The 14,334-nt window shown below is 39.7% G+C and overlaps 1 protein-coding gene across 5 annotated transcripts in view; it reads right to left on the bottom strand.

Annotated features, from left to right (window-relative positions):
- Window positions 1-14,334, bottom strand: part of PCNX2 (pecanex 2) — a 159,494-nt gene that overhangs the window by 84,142 nt on the left and 61,018 nt on the right. For all 5 annotated transcript variants that reach the window (XR_005627247.1, XM_039707239.1, XM_039707238.1 and 2 more), the window contains 4 exons: window positions 11,121-11,230; window positions 8,830-8,926; window positions 2,363-2,455; window positions 1,730-1,880 (listed from right to left, as the gene is read on the bottom strand). Coding sequence is in view for 4 of the 5 variants with exons in the window: in XM_039707239.1 (XP_039563173.1) it covers window positions 1,730-1,880; window positions 2,363-2,455; window positions 8,830-8,926; window positions 11,121-11,230 (451 nt within the window). In the remaining variant the exon portion in view is untranslated. The remainder of the gene's footprint in view (window positions 1-1,729; window positions 1,881-2,362; window positions 2,456-8,829; window positions 8,927-11,120; window positions 11,231-14,334) is intronic.

Below are 14,334 nucleotides of genomic sequence, written 5' to 3' on the forward strand. Positions count from 1 at the left end.
TGAACACTTTCGTGGACTAGCTGAAGAACAGACTAAAGTCCCTCAACAGACTGTTCTGCAAATACTGTCTTCAAACACTTCAGAAACATATACTGAGAATTATTAAGGCGTGGGATCCATCAAGAAATGACAAGCAAGCTTTTGGCTGGTAGCAAAGCCAAGAAGAGAGCTGGGGTGGAGGGGGGAAGCTTTACTTCTCAAAGCACACTGCCTGCTTCAGAAATAACTCTACCAGAACGGGAAATCAGATCTTGACATACTAAAATATTGACTGATATTCACATGCATCAAGGCACTACCCACTGAAGCCAGCAGACATCAGCAAGAACAAATCTTAAAGAAAATTTAAGTCCTTTTCAATTGTAATGTTTCTCTACAAGTGTTACAATTTAAATTAGAACACTTAAATTGCACTATATTTGCTGATACGCCAGAAAGTAGAAAAAATAATACCTCAATCTCATCAATCTTTTAAGTTTTTTAATTATGTAGAACACCAATCTATTAGGCATGAACTATACCATGTCAAGCAATACAGCAAGTAACAGTACTGTAAAGTAAAACAAAAGGCAGATCAGACAGTGGCTCATGAAAGATCACATAGAGGTTGTGAAATGATTAAGGGACGGGAACACTCAGCATATGAGGAAAAACAGAGAGTTGGGATTGCTTAACTTTGAGAAGAAAAAGACTTGGGGGCATCTTATGAATGCCTGATTGGCAGCATTTTTGGGGTAAAAATACCTGATGGGGGAAAGTAAAGTTGATGGAGCCACTCTGTTCTCAGCAGTGGCCAGAGACAGGACAAAAGAAATGGGCACAAATTGAAAACCCATTTCCAGAAAAAAGTAGTACAAAAACAAATAAACCACCAAAACCAACAAAACAAAACAAACAAACAAAACAAAAACAACAACAAAAAAACCAACCAGAAAAAAACCCCCCACCAAAATCCATCCAAATACCACAGTTTGAAGCAACTTTCTTACTGTAAGGATGACTGAATGCTATGTCCAGTTTTTTAGAGTCTCTACACTTGAAAATATTAAAAACTGGACACAGCTCTGGGCATCCTGCTCTAGCTGACCCTGCTCTGAGCAGGGGCATCAGACTAGACAATCTCCAGACGTGTCTGCCCAGCCTCAGCCCATCTGGGCAGTGGCCTGAGAAGACATTTCCTACAGGTTCACAGATCTGCTGGCGGTGCAGTGGAAAAATTAAAATGATATGTGTGCTATTCAAACAAACAAAAAAAAAACAACAAACCAAAAAAACAACCAAAAAAAACCAACCAGAAAAAACCCCCCACCAAAATCCATCCAAATACCACAGTTTGAAGCAACTTTCTTACTGTAAGGATGACTGAATGCTATGTCCAGTTTTTTAGAGTCTCTACACTTGAAAATATTAAAAACTGGACACAGCTCTGGGCATCCTGCTCTAGCTGACCCTGCTCTGAGCAGGGGCATCAGACTAGACAATCTCCAGACGTGTCTGCCCAGCCTCAGCCCATCTGGGCAGTGGCCTGAGAAGACATTTCCTACAGGTTCACAGATCTGCTGGCGGTGCAGTGGAAAAATTAAAATGATATGTGTGCTATTCAAAAGTAAAAGGGTCGTTTATTCTCCCAGCTCTGCTACTTCTGGATTTTTTTATTTTTTTTGTTCTTCAAACCAAGGCAAGCTGGAAGTCATTGCATCCACTCTTCAGAAAAGACAGTATTACAAACCTCTCACTTCCCGCTGCTGGTGCTCTTTGCTTTTGAGTATGGGGTGGGAGATCCACAGCCAGGGGTGATGCTTGCGGAGCTGAGGAAGGATGTAATGTGTTACAAATCCCACTGTCCACGCTAAAGCAAACAGCACAATGCTGAGAAATGGCTGGGCCAAAGCAGAAAAAAAGGAAACATAGTTATAATTTACATACAACATATATAGCTATTTTAAACATTTTTTAACAGTTTCCATAATTGTATTTTTCTGCAATTGATTTTTATTCCTATGTTCAAATTCTTGATGCTAGGTGAATATGGATTTTGACATATGTGTTTTGCACACACAATTAGCCAATTTTTTACTCCATGATTGGAGGAAAAAAGGCAAAATGTCAGGCTTATTCATTCTGTCCTCTGGGCTCCATATCATAAGAGCTGTTTAAGGAAAGAGATGTCAAACAAGCAATACTGAAATTAATACAAATATCCAGAAACTGCTTTGCAAATATAACAGTGTTATCATGACCAGCAAGTGCATTTTCACTAACTTCTCTTCTCACAGCATCTATTCTTTCCAGTTAAAGCACCCTGTGGTTTTGCCTAAGAGACATAATACCTTAGTGGGGGGAAAAAAAGATAGATACATACCCTTAGTGACAGAAACACAGTACTGGCACTGACAGCAAATGACAGAACAGCAGCTGCTGTGCAGACAATGAGATCCGATTTCAAGATTTCTTTCTGTGAAAATTATTATTTTACACACAATTAGTAAGGCAGCACTATTTTAACCAAAGTAATTACCCTGTTCTCAATTACTTATACTCTGCATTGCAATAAGGTTAATCGACATTCCCTACTACAAAAGTATTTTCTCCACTCTGCTTTGGGAAATTCTCTCTCCACACTCCAGGTCTGTTGAAGTAATGCAATTTAAATTCTTCATGCCTAATTTTGAATTATATTATTAAATAACAAAGTTATAATATTGGAGAAATTAAAGCAATACATTTTAATACTGAATCTGATTCTGCTTGAGGAATATAATTCTTTTCCATTAAGACCTTCTTATTTTTGGGAATCAAAATTCTGATTCCATTCCCTATTTTCAAGAACTAGTTTTTCTTATCCCCTTTCTCTTGGATTACTGAAAAAAGTCATGCTTTACCATAACACCTTCTAAGACACAACATTAATACATTTATTATGTTCTAAAGTGACATGTCCCATTCCCTGATTTTCTTTATTGGAAGTCAAATTGCAGCAAGATTTTGCGGATTTTAGACAAACCTTTCTTCCAGTGTCATTGAATGATAATGAAAGGACACATCTGCCTTTATATAAAGATCTGTAACCGTGGTAGGATTAACTTTGTTTCTAAAAACTGGAAATATCACTGTCTTTACAGCACATTTTTCTTGAGATTAAAATGTCATTCTCAGTAAACAAATAAACAACATAGCTTGTGATCTGTGCGGTCTTCTGAATTGTACTTCAGAGGTCACCCAAATGCTTTTGTGAGTAAATGAAAATCTTGTCTTAGATTTATGAGAAGGGCATTTAGGTTCAGCGCTCAATTCTGCTGCTAAGTTACCAAATGAGAAACTATTTGTAGCTCTTGGTTTAGAAGCTGACTTGTGCTTTAATTCAAAGATAGCTAGAAACAACATGTGAAAAACAACACTTTTGTTAGAACCAGAGGTTCATCTGACTTCCTGGTGGGGTTATCTAGCTAAGCTTAATGAATCTCATCAGAGAAAAAGAAAGAAAACTAAAATAATGATAGTATGGCAAACTATACAAATAAAGGAGATAAAAAAGAAAGCAAGCAGAACAAGTGAAGAACAGAAGGGCTGTGAATTACCAGGGAAGCTGGTAGCAACCTCTATATTTAGGCTGCCTATCACTCCCTGTTATGAAAGATGCTTCTCAGTAAAAGGTCACCTGCATCAGCACTTCCACTTACTGCAGCAGCCCTTTGAAATGCAGCAGGACTAAAAAGCCTTCAGGCTCTGAAAGTACTTTTGCTTTGTCCCAGGAAACTCCAATTCGGCTTAGCTGAAATCTCAAGCAACCACCAGAGTCTTTGCCCTCCCTGCAGGGCTGCTCAGGAGTGTGCACATGTCTCCAAAAGAGTGGTGCTCCCTGCATCTGACAGCCATCCTTCTCTGGACAGCCCTGCACTCTGCATGGGTTGCATGTGCTGCGAAGGTGTGGGAGCAGAGTTTGGTCTTTGGAACCCCTCCTGAACACCTTTTCAAAGCACAGCCCTGCTAGCCTTGCTCCTTGGCTGCTGCATTCAACAGAAGAACCACAACATGAGGGAGCTCACAGGAAAAGCTTTCTCTTCCCTGACTAAACCTTGGCTCCCTGCCTGTCACCACAGGTCCTTGTTCAGTTCTCTCACAACTTTCTCTCGCTAGCAAGTAGCAGTACTGAAAAAACACAGTCTAATAAAAATGAATAACTGAATTATTGCCAATCTATGCAATGGGAATGACTTTTTAACCTTTCCAGATATTTTAAAGATGTTGCATACAAAATCTACATAAAACAGCAGAATCTGAAAAAATTAAGCAGTGTCAAATTTAGATGGCACTATTTCAGCCCTTTTGTGAATACACAGCATGAAAAGTCTTGATCAAATATCATTTTCTGCACAGCTGAATTCAACTACTCAGTAATCTAAAATAAGCTTCTAAGAACAACAAACACACTCCAATCACATTCACAAGCTCTTCTGTACAACCCAAAAGGCTTACTATTAAAATGGCTGATTTCTCTCACAATCAGATGACTGAAGAAGCTGTCACTTTAAAAGCTGTGTAAAATAATAAGAATTTAGCTGTAAAATCAGCAGAGATAATAACAATTCACATTTTGGGGAGAGGTGGCATCCTAACTTTCCATTCCAGACCAGATCACCAAAGAGAATATTTTCAAACATTGCATTCAGAAGAGAACATATTACACAAATTGTATTGCATAGGACTTTTATTTCCCATCTTTCCTTTTGCAATTGTCCTTTTAACAGTGCTCTCATAACTTTTGACAATCCTATACAGAAAAAGGCCTATGTTTTTAAGGAAATTATCATTATTCAGATATTCCAGCCCAAATTTGACAATTGCTTTCCATTTCTGGCAACATAGAACGTGTTTAAAGTACCATATATGCCCAGGCTTGTCCTTCTGTCCTTGCACTGAACTGTTTCAAAATGTAAATATACTGCACGGAGTGTGGCACAATGGTCCACACAGAAGGTCCCTCTTGATGTGGCCAATGCTTTCAAGCTTCTCGCAAAATTCAGGCTTTTTCCCTCTAAAACAAAACTGAGTAGTGCCTTGTTTCTGTTCTGTGTCACTGAACAGGGTCCCCCAGGAAATGGCAACTCCAGGAGAAAACCTTGGGCATCTACCTGCTGGGGGTGGATGCGTGGCTCCCGGCCTTCCTGTGGAGGGCAGCTAGCTCCTGAAAACCGTGTGCCTACATTAGACCCAACTGTCTAAAGCAGGATTTTGGATATCATTCCTAAGGCCAGGAACTTATGAGCTGAGTACTGAATAGCTCTATAGCATGACGCTTGAGCCCTTCACTGCAATTGGTCCAAAAATGTAAAACTTAAAAATTAAAATCCTATTCACAGTTCAAATCTCTCCAGTGAGAGATGGTCACTGTTTGGGCTGAAAGCCATTCTACACTCCATTTTACACAAGGGAAAAATAAAAGTAACCCCAAACCAACATTGCTACCTTCGATGCCTTGGGGATTTCACAAGCAGAATATATTAGAGTGGCACTTTTTTTGTTTTAATTATTATCACAGAATCATAGAATTATTTATGTGGAAAAGATCTTTAAAATCACCAAGTCCAACCATTATTTTCAATTAGATTTTTGGGGCTTTGTACAAATCTTTTTACTAGCTATCTAAATGTTTGCACTAAAGACCAGGAAGGAACCTTGAGTTTGAATGTAACACATTATCAGCCTCAGGCCACTGCTTAATCTAGCAATCAGCCATGTGGATGCCTACAGAAATTAATTATAATGGTAGGAAGCTCCATTCTCAAAGTTGAATGGTCAATTATCAATCACAGCTGCTTCATAATTCAGGCTTCCAAAGCTGGCAATTCTTACACAGCTATTCAAGGAAAGCACAAGGGTAAAAGTCATGTAATCAAACATTAGAGATGCTGTATTTATTACTCCTAACACCAATGCAAAACCATCCAGAAAACAGCACATTAAGTTTCAATATTAACCTTGTTTGCTTTTAGCTGCTTGAGAAGGTGATGTGGTTCTGATGCCTCTGGCTTTCTGGTTAAAATGCATCTTATTTAAATGCTGTTTTGTAGACCACATGTCACCAAGGCAAGGTTGGCCTCTGTTGCACCCTGCCATGTCTTGCCTCTGACAGGGGTTAGGAATACTCTACTTGCACGGAAGCACTTCAAGAAAAAATGAGCTGCCATCACAAAATCTCTTCCTAATACTGATATACTGTTTCACCCAGCTGCTGAACAGTTTGAAGATCCCCTTACAAAACTTCTGGAAATTACTTTAAATTGGCTTTGAAGAGTCAGCCAATCCTACATCCTAAACATGACTGCAATTGCTGAAGCAAGTCAGCAGGGACTGTGGCTTGATTGTGCTCCTTAAATTCGATGCACGTGCATTTTCTCCTGCCTCAGCTCTTCCCTACTTGCCCTGTTAGCACTACATTGGTGAGATACCAGTGGGAGTCTCCTTGGTGTTTAACTGAGACAGAGGTACCAGGTAACACAGGGGTTAGACAAAGAGTCCACATTAATCAGAAACTGCCCTCTTTCTCCAGCTAATTCTTCCAAATTAACACTGCTAATTGACATTTTAAGCAAACCCTTTGGCTTACAACTTTTATACAGATGGAAGGAAGCCCAGACAGAGGTGGAAAGAAAAATTAATGCAAAGAACTAGCAAGCTGCATCAACACTGAAGGAAAGCAGCCTCTGCCTCGTAGCAGCAGCATCGTGGAGTATCAAATGTACAAAGCAGAAAAGTGCCAATTCCCAAATCCAGGCATTTCCTGGAGAGCAAAGGTGCCAAGAAGCCCACTTAATTAATCCTAAAAGTGTGACAAAATGAAAAAGTGTGACAGGAATGAAACATTGTGAAGAGAAGAACTGAAGTCCTGTGTCTGGCAAATCCCAGCGGTTATCCCTATACTTCTGCACCTTCCCCCACCTTGGCTCAAGGGCCCAAGCGTTAGTGTAAGACAGCAGATCCCTGTCCATGTCACTGATATAAAAACTGTCAGAGTCTGCAGAATTGCTTCATTTTAAAAATACAGCCAGGATCTTAGATGCAGATTTTTCCACTATTTTTGGTTTTCATTTTCAATATTTTAAAGCCTTGCTCAAGGTTTCCCTCTGCACTGTGAAATGAAACCAGTTAAGTGGACAGCTGCAGTAACTGCTTCAGTCCCCGGGCTGGGCTCCATCTGCAGAACAGATGACATCAGAATCTGTATTCCTCCAAGAAAGGCACTATCAGCAAAAGACAGAACTACAGGAGCATGAGAAGCTTTCCATTACATCTGCCATACAGTCCCCATGTACAAGAACAGAATGTCAATGAACCACAGCAATAACCTGCACACCACAAATACCACAGAATACAGCAAAATTCTAACAAAAATACTTCACTTTGTTTTACTCTGTTTCTAGATGCATGCTCATATTCCAGTATCAACTGTTGCAAACAGTTTAGTTTGCAAGAAACTGTAGCTCAATACAAGCAACAAGAAATAGCCATATCACTTAATCTTATGTAGGCCCTATTAGAGGAAGTAGTTTAAAATAATATAATACATGGTAAAAATGACAATCTTAGCAGAAGCTTAGAAAAGTAGAAAACATTGTTAGTGTGGGATCAATGCTTATGCTGAATGTAGGCTGTGTAACACCTTATAAGATGCCTAAGAAATGATTCAAGATGTACATGAGAGATGCATTCCTTTGAAGAGACATCTGGAGGCCAGTAGGAACTACAGACTCCCAGGTCATGTCTAAGGGTCAAAAAACACAGTCTATCTTCCAGAGACTCTGAATGCTCCTGGATTTCAGAAAGCATTCAGAAGTTTAGGAACAGCTGCCTAGGTTGCAAATGCTCAGATGTGCAGGCACTGGGGATGTGGTCAGGAGGAAGGGCTGTCTAACAGCCAGGAAACAGGACAGCTCACATGACTAACAAATGTCAAACACCCCTTAGCATTTCTGGAAACTTGATGATCTTCCCACATGAATGCCTTAGAAGATCAACCTCCCCTGGGTAACAGCAAACATTTTTCTAATATAAAAAGACACAAAAAGGAAGATGGGTCACTTCATGATGTTTATGCTGAAGTGAGAAATAAGCTGACACAAACTTAGAGCTTCCTGCCAGACAGTAGTAAATAAACAGCCTGCCAAGCAAAAAAGAGATGATGAGATGGCAATGCTTGGCACCAGGCATGTACCTCCCTCTCCCATACTATCCCAGTTTCATGTGCTTCTTCCACCTCTAGGTGCCAAGTCTGGCAGTGTGCTCCACTTGGCTCAGCTGGGGTGGACGGCACACAGTCAAGAGTATATCCTGGCACAGAAAAGGCATTCCTGAAAAACAGGTAGCCCTAGCCATAGAAAAATAAAAAATAAGGGATACTTTAAACACATGTAACTCTGTGGACCAAATCCTGCTCCTCTGCAGCACACACAGAGAGTCTGGCAGGACTGCTCACCTTTTTGAGTGCTTGTTGAACAATCCAGCCTACCTAGGACACACCAGATTCCCAGACTGCAACTCTGTGCTCAGAACCTGCATTAGTTCTCTGTGTACTAGGATGAGAGATGCACCACTCCCCAGACTCTAAGAGTACACTTCCCATGGACTATATTAAAGAATCAATGTGGCAGAGCCCTTCAGAGGAGTCCTTCAGAAAGGAAAATGGCGTGTATCCCCGTTCTCACTGCTGGCCTCACCGTAAAGATTATCTTTTAAATTACTAAATGACAATTACAATATTTACAAGGTTCCTCAGTGGGCAAAATGGATGAGAGAGCTTAGAACAGAAATTAAGGAAAGGAAAAGCCTTACCACTGATTCTCTCATTTTTTCCGGGAGTGGATCTTCTGATGAATCTTCAAATCGCTGGCGTAGATAGTGAGGGATGTATTTACACTGAATAAGGGACCTATTCAAAAAAAAATTTCCTAGTTAATATACTTCAGAACATGTGCAACAGATATTAATATTCCTGAAGGACAGAAGAGAAACAACAGCCTCGGATTTCCTTCTTCATGTATCCATTGGCATTCTTATCTCTGTTCAGCTGGAGATTGACACAAACCAGCTCCACCTGTGATCAGAGCAGAAATTCCTCATCAGAATCCTGAGGAGTCTCAGCAGCCCAGTCAATGCGACTCAGTCATTTAGAGAATGAGCAGAGAGGGTACTGTTGATTTATGACTCTTAGTTCTGTTTCAGCTAAGCTGAAACCAATATGAGAGCTCTTTAGACCCATGTTAAAATGGCTAAGGAAGCCAGTTCTGTACAACCTATACATTAATTCTCTCTTTGAGATTTATATGCTACCCTCTCATCTATCTTGAATTTTATGCCATAGGCCAGACTTAAATACTTTTTCCAATCTCCTTAACTTATTTAAAAGAAGTTCAGAGCTGTTTAGAGAAAAAAAATCTTAAATCTCTTTTTTTAGGATGATTTTAAGGATGCAATTTTTACAATTGCACAATAAACATTTGATGTTGTTGTACATGTATTCTTAATTTTTACATTTTTAGGAACTATTTCAGTTGCTGAAGATTTCATTTCAAATGTTATGAAATTGCTAGGTAGATTTATAAGTTAAAAGGCATTTAATAGTTTTAGATTACTTCCTTAAAACAAAAATTTCAAGGAAGAAAAGTTTCTGTTTTATTAAAGAGGTTCATGAACTGGTGTGTCCTTTCTGGGAAGTAAGAGAAAAGGATACATTTAAATTACTTCAAAATTGAAAGAACTCACAATTTCATCTGATTTGCAATTAACCTATGTATATTTTATGCAAAGGCTAAGAACTCGCCCTAATGCATAGCTTTACTTCCTAACATACATAATTTCCATACTGCAATGGCCAAAAAACTACACACCATCCACATAAAGCTTGATCAAGATCTACCTGACATCTGTGTCACACTCAGTAGGCTGTGGGTAAAGTTCACGGCAAGTCATGCAAGCAGTTCTTGCTGCTTTGCCACATCAGAACCTAGCAATGCATAAATGTCAGATTCCCTGAATTTTTTGGACAGTAAAGAATTTCTCAACTCTCCAGTAAGATTTACTGGGATGACAATTTCTTACGAGTGCTCTGTGTCTTTTCCTTCAGTGTTGTCCTTTCCATCAGTGTTGCTCTGCTTTTTCCAAGTTTCTCTGCTAAAATAGAATTCTGAACAGCCTAAAAAGCTCTCCACTTTCCCCTTCTCTCTTCTGCATTGCAGAATCATGTATCATGAGCCTTGACCTTCACCTCATGAATCAAAAGAGAGAACTTTTCTCTGTGAGAGAACCTCTTACAGGCCCTCTGCACTCTCCTAGGATAAAACTGAGCTGTCTGTGAAGCAGAATTCCAAATGCTATGGTGATACTGGTGGCACAAAACCCACTTGCTTGCTTAGCCCCACAGCCATAGATGTAATTGCCCAGCTGCTTGCTGACCTCCACAGCCCCTCTAACAGCCATACATCACAGCTTCCTCACTGGGAAATTCACATTTGCTGCACCTGAGCTATGAATCTATTGGGTCTGTCTGTCATACATCACCTCAACATGCAGATCACAATATTGAGACTTATCTCCTTAATCTCCCTTGTTTGCAGTGTCAGCTCTTAGCATACACTTCCTCTCCTCAGTTACCTCTAGCAGCTGTGTCAGAGAACAAAAGGAAGGATGGAACCTCAAACTGAGAGGCATAGCCTACTGAAGTAATCCTCAGCAAGAGCTGGAATAAAGCCATCTACCCAGCATGTTAAATGTTCCTTTTACTGGTCCCAGTGCTAACCAATGCACATTCTGCAACTCCAGTTGCCAGAACCCCACTCAACTAAATCACTGTCCTCTAACCTGGCAAGCATACAACCTCCCAGAGGGGAAAAATCTGCTTGAGAGATTTTGGATAGTGCTGCTTAAAGAACACCAGCCCTACTGGTGATCTGACTGCAGCACTTCATTCATATACAGGACTGTTACCAGCCATGCAGACATGGTGAAGAATTCCACCTCACCACAGTACTTTCAGGAAGCAACCCCTGTGGTTCTGAAACTCAGGCATCACTCTGGCTGCACGCTGTAAAGAGTGATCAGCAAAAAAACATTTACAGGCAACTTACATCAGCACAGATGGGTCGCTGCTTTGTCTGCTGAGGTGATAAGAAAGTGCAACTAGCAGACCACAGAAAGCAGAGAACAGTGCTGGAATGTGCTGTGCATCCCAGGGTTCCTGAGAGGATGACAGAAAGCAAAGTTAGGAATGCAGAACTTAAAAAGCCAAGATAAGTAGGTTAAGCCATACATCATACATGCAATGTTACATGCACAACATCTACATTTGTATACCATCTACCACAGACTGAAAATCCTTTTTCATATCAAAGATTATTACTGTGAAAAAACCTTGCAATTAAAAGCATGTTTTGTGGTCATATTGTGCAACTCCCCTATAATCAGCAATTAGCCAGGAAACCACATGAAAGACAGGTTTTCTTTCCTCTCCAATGAAACATTAGAGGAAAATTCTCATTAAAATGAGATCAGAGTGAAATCAACTGCAGCGCATTTATCTACATGCTAAATTGATATGCTGTTACTTGACCTGTAGCCAGGCTGCACGTAACAAATGACAATATCAGGTAGATCAGGCACTGGAGTTTCTTTCAGACATCTTTCTGCTGCCTCGTGCATTCTATCCAGGCCCTGCCTGGGTGCTAACACAGCAGAGAGGGGGAGCACTTGCCACCGTATGTGACATCTCCGAGGAGGGAAGCAAGAGACAACTGGCACACCCACCAGCACACTCTGGATACAACCGAGATGAGAAACTCTCTCCAGGTGACTCTAACAGCTAAAACTGGCTAGAAAGAGTAAGAGAAAGAATATAAAGCTTAGGGAGCACTTATCAAGATTATCTGTGACATCCTCAGGTACAAATTAGGGATCCTAAGATATACTTGTGAGTCCTATTTGTGAAGAACACAAATTTCGTCTGTGAAGGACAAAGAAACTTGGAACAAATCCATTTCACTTACTAATTATATTCCTTGCCTCCATATAACTTCTTCCTGATCAACCAAGTGTGAACTCACCAGATCCTGGCACCAGAGCACTTTCTGAGCAGGTTTTGAAAAGCAGTGCTTGCAGGATCTGTGAAACTTCAGTCTAGTACACACAACACTTGTTCTGCACGCTTATTTCTTGCTTTAATAACTTTAAAGTTAGTACAGCACCAATGTTTTCAGAGAATGAAGTTTATTAGCCTTATTTTGCCCAGTTTTATGCATGATTTCTTAGCATGTTAGGAAATGCTCTATTTTTTTCAGGTGCAATGAATACCTAAGACAAACTAATTATAAGTGTCAAACATCTAACCCATTGCAGCACGGAATGCTGCAATTTAACTCTGAAACTCGTTGTTATCCTAAGAGTAGTACCAAAAAAGTGAAATTTTAATTCCAAGAATCATCTTTCCCTCATCATATTACTGAAAATCACAAAGATAAAAGACAGAAGAGCCTGGTTCTATCAAACAATCCTACCCAAAATTACAAACAAAAGAGAGATTCACATGCTATTACTGAAAGAATCCAGCACCATTTATTTGACAATTTAAACTTTACCATACAATCCTACTCTTCATTTCACTGTTCCCAGTTTTGGGGCCAAATATATTTTTGGTTAGCTTTTTCCATCCTTAGTCTGCTGTCACATTCAATTAATATTCTTCAAAACACTGAAGAAAATGGCTGAATCACAGCCTATCCAAACATCCTCTGCATTTTCAGGGCAACACAACTGTGTACAGATCCCCCCAGCAGCTTCTAGTGCATGACTGCCCCTTTGCGCTGCAACTTCTTTTGAAAGCAAAATACTATCAAGAGTTGAACAATATTCCTGATACTGAAATTTATCAGAAGCCAGTTTTAAAAATCATTCCACCCTTTTTCTACCATAAAGCTGTACACAGCTGAATCCCCACATTAATGTCTCAGGAACTCTATTTCCATATTTTCTGCATATTACACATAGTTTCTGCATTTGTCTGGTCTGTGCTCCTTTTCCAAACTGTCATTGTTCCCTCAAAACTCAGACATCAGACTCAGAGCCAGGAAAGCAGATAGGACAGGCATCAATATTCACTATGTGTCTAGAGAACAGGATTCTCTAGAAAAATGCTACACAGTGTTGTAGAAAATATGAGAATGAACAAAGGTGTCATTTCTCCAGTATCAGTGTGATGTACCCTCTTCCATTTTGTCATTTTCTTCCCCCACAAATGATGCCTAGTAGCTTTAAATTTTAGAAAATGAAAAAAAAAATAATATAGTTGATAATTGAACAATGATTCTTCTCAGTGGGAAAACAGGACTGACAGGTTTTACTCTTGGAAGCTGGTATTATCTGTCATATGAGACAGGGACTTTCACTTCCCAGTTTACCTCATTGGGTTGAGGTGATATGTAGTGCTTTCATAAATGGTTTTGGCTTCGATGCAGACACTCACGTAGTCATTTTTAAAACAAGTGAAACAGACTTAGAGGGTTAGGTATGAAAGCCATGAGTTACAACAGACCAGTGGTGGGAGTGGGGTGTTCCATTCCAACCACAGAATTGCCTAATCCCAAAACAATCCACTAGAAGGGGAGATAAAGGTGCCTTTGAACTTATGAGCCTTTTAGCAGTACTAGATGTGGGAAGGCAAATGTATTTTTTAAAAGTAGTGTTAGTAGTTTTCTGTCCCACATTTATCCTTTTTACTTCTTTCTTCTCCTAAAAAACCCACATGTAACACACTTATCTTTCAAAGATATGCTCAAATAAATCATATGTTCTACTCCAGACGCAAAAAGTGCTCTGAACAGAGAACCAAGTATGCTAAGCAGAAGATCTTGTTACTTTTTCTGTTATGTTTTTTTTTAATTTCAGAGTACTCCTCTCAATGGTGACTTTGCAGATTGCTGCAGTGGCATCACTGAAGCATCACTGAAGGCACTGGCATAGTGGCTGGATTTTTAAAACTGGAGACAAACTCCAGTTGGTCTTCACACACCCGGTTTTCCACTCTCATGATTTCATCTCTCATGAATTCATAAATTTTCATATTTACAGAGTGGCTTGGGTTGGAATGGACCTTTAAAAGTCACATAGCCCCTCCTGCAATTCAATCAAACTTTCTTGGCTCTTTCTCCTTACCCCCACACTAAATCATATGCTCTACTCCAGAGACAAAAAGTGCTCTGAACAGAGAATCAAGTATGCTAAGTAGAAGTTCTCGTTACTTTTTCTGTTGTGGTTTTTTTTTTTTTTTTTTTTTATTTTTATAGGTTTCCT

The sequence above is a fragment of the Passer montanus genome, unplaced genomic scaffold (assembly GCF_014805655.1).
Source record: "Passer montanus isolate IOZ18808 unplaced genomic scaffold, ASM1480565v1 scaffold2, whole genome shotgun sequence".
Lineage (NCBI taxonomy): Eukaryota > Metazoa > Chordata > Aves > Passeriformes > Passeridae > Passer > Passer montanus.